This window comes from Podarcis liolepis (assembly GCF_965112155.1).
Source record: "Podarcis liolepis genome assembly, chromosome: 16".
Classification (NCBI taxonomy): domain Eukaryota; kingdom Metazoa; phylum Chordata; class Lepidosauria; order Squamata; family Lacertidae; genus Podarcis; species Podarcis liolepis.
Window position 1 is genome coordinate 28993688 of NC_139567.1, and position 7461 is coordinate 29001148.

Genomic DNA, 7461 nt, shown 5'->3' on the forward strand with positions numbered 1-7461 from the left:
GCAACAGCGACATGCCGTCTCCGCCGCCCCAGTTTCCCAAAACGCACCGCGGCTGAGCTACGCTGCGCATGCGCAGTCTCCGCCGCCGCCGCTATCGCCGCCATATTGCTGTTCCGGTGGTGAAGCCGTGGAAGCAGCTGTCGTTGTTATGGAGAGTGGTGAGTGTTTGAGCGGGGGGGCGAGGAGGGAACCTGGGCCGGGCGGGGTCTCTCCTCGGCTGGAAAGGCCTCCGTTGGCTAGTCAGCGCATTTAAACCCAAGCCATGCAAAAAAAAGGTCGCGCTGTTCACTTGCGGAACTCGCTGCTGCGATGTGCATGGGGTAGCCCACGGCAGGGAGACGACCACGGCCATTCAAAGACTGTTGGGCATGAGGGGAAGTCTGGAAGCTCCTCTGAATGCTAGTTATTGCTGCATGGGGGGTATTGCCTACCCGCCTCCCTCCCTCCCTGGCCTTTTGGACCTCCCAGCTGGCCACAAAAGCCTCGATATAACCCCCCCCCTCTCACACACACTTTGGCCTGGTGTCCAGAAACCACCCTCCTCTGCCCGCTTTGAGAGCTGGGAGTGGAGCCTCGATGTGCAGTTGGAGCCTATCTCTGAGTGGCAGGGGCTAGGGAGAGCTCTGCTTGGGGGCTTCTGGGAGACACCTCCCTTGCCACCAGATGCTAGAATCTGCAGGAGGGGCTCTTGTGCCCAGGTCTTGCTTGTGGATTTCTCACAGGCTTCTGGTTGGACGTGAGAACGGGATGTTGGAGTAGATGGGCCATTGACCTGATCCAGCAGGCTCTTCTGATGTTCTTATGTTCTAAGCATTTGGCTCTTTTTCAAATTTCTGGGCAGGGATAGCACTTGGGGGTTCTAAACCTTTTTCCAGCTCTGTCCCACACTGAGTGAGATCAGGTGGAGCATTTTCATTTCTTGCCTAATCCCACTCACCTTTCTTCTTCTCTTTGCTGCATCAGATGATACTGGCAATCGCCTTCGCTTCCAATTGGAGTTGGAGTTTGTGCAGTGCCTGGCAAACCCCAATTACCTAAACTGTAAGTACTCAAAACAAATCCTTGCTTAGTTCTAAAGGACATATGGGGGACCCTTCAGAAGTCCTTAGATTCTGCCTCCCACCAGCCCTTGCCAACATGCCAGTGGACAGGGATTATGGGAGTTGTAGTCCAGGAACATGTGGAGCACCTCCCCCCACAACCGCAGGTTCCGTGTCCCTGTCCCGTTAAACAAATGTTCACTAACGCAGAATATTTTAAAATTAATGAGAAAGGAAGGGGCAAACTAACAACTTGGGACTGGTTTGCCTACAAGATTGCCTTACCTCACATGTGCTCAGTTGACCCCTTCAATTGGCAGAATTGACACTATTGCAGATGCCACATAATGTACACACTGCATTTGTGGGTTCAGCATGATGCGCATGTGAGCAGCCACATACACATTAAACATGCATAAATGGGGGGCGGGAGTAAGTTTAATCAGTTTCAGTATTTTGACTTTTGTATGTTTTCAAGTGAATTTTTCTCGATTTAATCTTTTTTCCCTTGATTCTTTTTTAAAAAAAACTGCTTTGAGGTATTATTATTTTTTACAATAAAGCAGTATATAAAGTTTATAAAATAAATACATAAAGTTCCAGCAACTTCTGCAGCCAAGCTGGTGCCAAACATATTGTTCTGCTTTCCTTTGGACCACATCAGTGAGGCTGAGAGTGGGGTCTTGTCGTTTGGGCAGCATAGAACTGCCTAGGTTTGCACACCATGGAAGGTCACTTCAGTACTGCTAATGCAGCAATTTGACTTACCCTCAGAGATTCACTACATTTGTCTCTCAAGACAGACGGATGCCAACAAGATTTTTGTTTTATTTATTCGCATGATTTGGGAAAGACCCACTAAACAGATTAGAGAATATAAAACATACAGGAAAACCCAAGTAAAAACAGTTATGGCTAAGATGGTTGAAATTAGAAAGCACTAGATGCATCCTTGACCAGATCCAGCAAAGGTGTTCTCTGTTTTCTGTAACAGCTTCAGTCTTTGTGTGACTTTATGGCTAAAATATAGGCTACGCATTTGCAGGAGTGTTTTGTGTGTAGTTAAAGTTTATTCTGGTTGTACATCCTCTTTCCCCACATCTGTAGAATGGGAATAATGGTGACTAACTGCAGATTGCTGTGAGGATAAACAGGGAAAATCCACTTTTAAGTAAACTGCTTTGTGTGTTTCTTCTAGTTCTTGCCCAGAGAGGATTCTTCAAGGACAAAGCATTTGTTAACTACCTTAAATACCTTCTCTACTGGAAAGAACCAGAGTATGCCAAATACCTAAAGTAAGAGTTACGATTGTGTATCTTGCTGTGTTAAACAAGCTTGGGGCTTATTTGGCTATCTGAAAAAACCCCACGAGTAGCCCTCTGAACTCTGCAGTGGTTTTGAAGGGTAGGGATTGTGTGTCAGAGGCCTGACAAGTCATTGTCCCAAACTGCCACAACCTTTTTGGGGCCTGTACTATGTCATTTTTTCCTGAGTTCATAGATCTGGTTTTTGATTGTTACAAGTGGTGCACAAGACTCAAGGGTTTTCTGTCTACCCATCACTTGCTCAAAGTACAAATGTGTGCACCACCCCCTTTAATGCATGACAGAGTTGAAAAAAATTGCTCAGTGTACTGAGCTAGAATTTATACCAGTGCCCTGAGAGAGTCTCTAAGTCAGTGAGCTAAAGGCAGATCAGTCTGCATGACACGTGAGGAAAAGGACTCTTGTATTTACATTAATTTTATCATGAGGCAGATAAAAAAAGATGCTTAACAAATAAAATTGGCTAAAAAATCCAGTTACATTATGTGTCCTTTAATATAACTTGGTCTAAAATGGTATCTGAATATAACATAAACATGTGAAAAGTCTACACTCATAATCTCTTAAATGGGTTCAGTTTAGACAGTCTTCCCAATAGCGGTTTCTAGAAGGTAAGTGCCAGACCAGACTTTGCATATTTGGACATTCCGACAAACTTTGGGTAGCTGAAAAATGTAAATGGAAAGTATAGCTGTTTGGGAGGGTGGTGGGGGCACTTTTGATGTGTTTATAAGCTCTCTGTCCTTGCTTCCCAAGCAAGAACCTATCTATGTGCCGACTATGCATTTATCTTGTAAGATTTCAACCAACCGGACTTCAACTGTGTATGATTGCAATTGTGCATATTAAATGCACATAAGACATGATCATACTGTATTTGCCTGGCAGTCCAGATGTGTTTTAAAAGCCTCTGCTAATGTATTGCCCTTCTTTTGTTGCAAAGGTATCCCCAGTGCCTGCACATGCTGGAGCTGCTGCAGTATGAGCACTTCCGCAAAGAGCTGGTTAATGCCCAGTGCGCCAAGTTCATCGATGAGCAGCAGATCCTGCACTGGCAGCACTACTCTCGCAAGCGCATGCGCCTCCAGCAGGCCCTGGCAGAGCAGCAACAACAGCAACAGCAGCAGAACAGCACCTCTGTGAAGTGAGCCCTTTTGGCATCCCCTGTGAGTGCAAGAGGGACAGTTGCAGTGGCGGCACCACTCTGGAATCATCCAAGCATGGGGCTGCCTTGGCTGAGCAGCCACAGCACAAAATAGTCACCCTGGGGGGGATCCCAACACCTCTTATGGATCCTCTGGCTTTGCTTTACCAGAGGCTGCATAAACAGCTTCTTTACGTGTTGGATGAAGTAGCAAGAAGTTCTCACCCCCTCCAGATTTAAAGTTGTCACTGCATTTCCCAAAAGACACTCAGTGGAAAGGTGGGTGATTTGGGTTGGTATGTATATATATAAAATCCCTTTGGTGGTAAGTTTTTAGCACATTATTATTGAGAGCAGCAAATAAAGAGACTTAAAAGCTCATCAGTGTGTGCTGGGTTTGTATTAGTCCGTGGATAAATAAAAGCCTGTGAGCTGCATCTTCCTTTTGACAAGAGCTCTCAGATCTATAAGTGATCTGTTTTTAAAAAGCATAAGCAACCCCATCTGCATTAACTGGCTAAATTCATCGCTGGAGTGCAAGATGTAACTGTGTAAGATGTAACTGGTCAGTGAGAACCACTTCCAGCTGCGTGATACAAAATCCTCTCTTGCGTTTCATACTTAAGCTCAGTGGGGATGTGATGGGCTATAACTTTCTGCAGGTATTCAGCCAAAAGTGGCATGTGATGTTTCTACAGGCAGTGACATTCCATAGCAATAGCTAAGCAACAGACTTTGCTGTTGGTCCGCTTTGTTGATTTGAGGACCCTGGCTACTTGTGAAATCAAGGAGGAGCAATTTTGTGTATTTCAATCACGTCCCTTTCAAAAACCACCTTTGTCTGAGACCTTTTGACTTAAATTTTTGTTTCCCACTTGAAGTTTCATTGTAGCTGCTGTCTCCATTTTTCCTAGCCTTACTTCTCCCCTGTTGTCTGACTTTGATTGTAAGATCCTTGAGGGCAGGGACCTGTCTTCTTGTTTATAAAAACTCCGTGTACTTCACATTGTTAACACATCACATATCGACTTCAGTTTGATGATACACTATTATAGGATGGTGCTCACTAAATCAAAGAAAAATTTATTTAACTTAATTGGCTTGCAGGCTGCAAACTTCATTTGTCTGTATTTTAAGACATGATTGGTCTCCTCTCAAGGAATTCTGGTCAGGTCCTCAGCTGGTAGCAGCAAACGCTTTTCATTAGAGCGGAAACAACTTAGTCTTCTGTGAACAGCATCCTCACGAGGTCTGGTTTAAAGCATTCCTGTTCCACCAACTTCTGAGGCTGAAACAAACATTGTACTGTAAATGGTTAAGAAAAGCTGCAAGAGATTAAAGTTCTCCTGTAACTAAGTATCCCTTCCTGCTTTGGCACACTGCCAGGCTTTTGAATAAGCTACACAGCTTGAATTCCACACTGACTACAAGGTTGTTTTATATCTTTCTAAATGAGCAGCTTGGCACCTAAAGGGAAATGTTGTGAAACATTTAATCATTGGTTAACAAGTGTGTAGCAGAGTCCAAAGCTAAGTCATGCAGGGATCTTATTTTCCAAGTCAGATTGGCTCCAGCTACAAGTGCTGAGAGGTAATTCAGCTGTTACAAGAGACTAACTTAATGGTCTGTACTCATGTTTACTTGGGAGTCAGTCTGAATCTGGTGCTCTGAACACAGTGCGTCTTCATACTGAGTACATAAACATGAGCTGAATATTTTTTTAAAAACAAAAACTGCATGGATTTGTAGACATTTGCACAGTTTTTCAGGAAGCATAACAGCACAGCTCTAAAGAGACAGTTTTAAGAAACAAGAAAAATTGTTTGCAATACTCGAAAAATCAGCACAGAGCCCTCAGACCATGTCAATGTGGATTCCAAGCCATCATTCATCACATTTGAAAATACTTACAGTCCCATATTTAAGTAGCGTAGGCACTCCAGTTAAGTGAAGATTCTTTCTGAATTCATTGTTGGGATCTTTCCAACTGTGTGTGGGGGGGAATAAAAATGGGTAATAGTTTTAAAAGGCATTAGGTTAAAAGGCATGAAGGTTTTGAGGGGGGGGGGAATTTCATTAAGATTAATCTGTGAGGATTAATTATTTGTGACCTGGGAGGGGGGAGGAGTCTCACCTTAAAGGCTAAATGCCCTGAGAAAAGGAGAGGTGGCGCAGGGGATATTTCCAGACCCCAAACCTTATGGTTTGGCCAGACAGTCCAAGCGCCCCCTTCTGGCAAAGAGAGAGATTGGGCATTCTCAGTTGTAACCACCTCCTCATTAAATGCACTCCTCAATGAAAACCAGAATAAAATATTTTCAGTGCCAATCAGACTTCTTTCTCAGGCATTTGAAAGTTAATTTTTATCTGCTGTTTTGGAAGACATTTCTATCTGGTTGATTTTAATAGAGATCATGTAGGAGGTGTGTGCCTGTAGCTTGATTATTGCTTCTTGGTGGCCAAATCAAATTCCTTATGTAATTTTTCTTTTTGACTAGATTTCTTTTATTGTGAGTCACCGTGATACTGTTTGGAGTATAATTATGACAGTGATCATAATAATTATACCTTGTTAGAGAAAGACATGACTTCCAAGCAAACCTGTACAAGCAAGGCTGCATTTGAACCAGGATAAATTAAGTGTCCATTCTGGTGTGAATAGGTGCAACATGGGAGGGGGCCAACCTGGGCGTTTGTCTGTCCTGCTTTCCACAACAGCCATCCCTAAAAGCTGGCAGAGCTCACTTAAAGGGCCTTTGCATGAACAAAACCCAGCACTGGATTGGCTCCCTGCTCAAAATCCGTGCTCTGTATGCTCCCCAACTCGCTCCACGTTATACTTACTAAGCTCTTTCTCCTACTTGACAGTAAATGAACACTGATCCTTCTGGCAGGTGCTTGAGCTCTGCCCGCACAATGGGCTCCGCTGAAAGAAAGCAAAAGCAGCCTGCTTACCAACCCATCTGATCATGCCGGACACTCCTAACCACACCCTGAAACTACCAGCAACCCCCTCCTCTCCCTTGCATGGAGCCCAATTGGGGCTGGATCATTCCTGTTGGGTTCACAGCATGGGGGCTTTTTGGGTAGCCATAACACTTTAGAGTGCATTAATGTGCATCAAGGGTGTTATCTCAAGTCACTGCTTTACTGCAGTGGTTCCCAAACATTTTGGGGCCGTTGCCCCCCTTGGTTCCATAAATTAATCACCAGAGCCCGCTACCCGAAACATTATTCAGAACATTGGTTGGCATGACCCACAAAATAATTCAAAATGAGAAAAAAATGCACATTTGTTAAATATCCAGTTAAAACTAGTTGAATTAGTTTAGCAATACTGATGAACTTGATCCAGTGATACCAGCTTTTCAAAGCCTGATACCCATTTTCACCTCCAGCGCCCCCTGCCTCATTGCTTCCCTAGGGAAAACCCACATCAGGTGGTGAAATTCTGCATGCAGCATGCAGTTTTAGACGGGGTTTTTTTTTCCCAGCCAGGAAACAGTTTAGAAATAACTTTTACGTGAATAAATAAAACGAATCGGCACAACAGCCTAGCAAGGTCGGCCGGCGTTATTGCACCCATTTTACAGAATGGGGCGGAGGAGGAAGACTGAGGTGCAGAGAGGGAGGGGCAAGATTCGGAGCTGCGGATGCCCCTCCCTCATGCAAACATGTGCATATCAGGAGGAGGATGCCCCACCGGTGACGCAGTCCGGGCACCAGCTGGTGCCGCTCTTTGGGTCCTTCGTGCCGCTGAAGTAAGCGAAGATCTGCCGGTCGCGGCGCTCCTGGACTGCGGTCGAGAACTCCTCGTAGCCGCTCACCGCCACCTCTTCGTAGCCTTTCATGGCGGACCGACACGCGCGGCGTCAGGCAGGGAAAAGCAGACCCGGAAGGCGAAAGTAGGCCAGGAAGGCTCCGCCCACCGAGGGGCGCGGTCACGACGGCG

General features: G+C 45.2%; 2 protein-coding genes across 2 annotated transcripts; one reads left to right on the forward strand and one right to left on the reverse strand.

Annotated features, from left to right (window-relative positions):
• Positions 1–37: 37 nt before the first annotated feature.
• On the forward strand, positions 38–3890 carry MED31 (mediator complex subunit 31). Its single transcript, XM_083479498.1, has 4 exons — positions 38–158; positions 964–1041; positions 2239–2335; positions 3309–3890. Exons 1-4 carry the CDS (start codon positions 149–151, stop codon positions 3511–3513), a joined length of 390 nt encoding a protein of 129 aa, XP_083335624.1. The 5' UTR covers positions 38–148; the 3' UTR covers positions 3514–3890.
• A 681-nt stretch (positions 3891–4571) lies between these two features.
• TXNDC17 (thioredoxin domain containing 17) lies at positions 4572–7360 on the reverse strand (the record flags this gene model as incomplete). Its single annotated transcript, XM_083479499.1, has 4 exons — positions 4572–4797; positions 5421–5496; positions 6354–6435; positions 7213–7360. The coding sequence occupies 4 exons, from the start codon at positions 7358–7360 to the stop codon at positions 4729–4731; spliced, it is 375 nt and encodes a 124-aa protein (XP_083335625.1). The 3' UTR covers positions 4572–4728.
• Between the last annotated feature and the right edge of the window lie 101 nt (positions 7361–7461).

Excerpts from the sequence above, each read along its gene's own strand:
- MED31 (XM_083479498.1), top strand. Across the intron at positions 1,042-2,238 it reads AAACCCCAATTACCTAAACT|TTCTTGCCCAGAGAGGATTC; the intron begins GTAAGTACTCAA and ends TGTTTCTTCTAG. Across the intron at positions 2,336-3,308 it reads GAGTATGCCAAATACCTAAA|GTATCCCCAGTGCCTGCACA; the intron begins GTAAGAGTTACG and ends TTTGTTGCAAAG.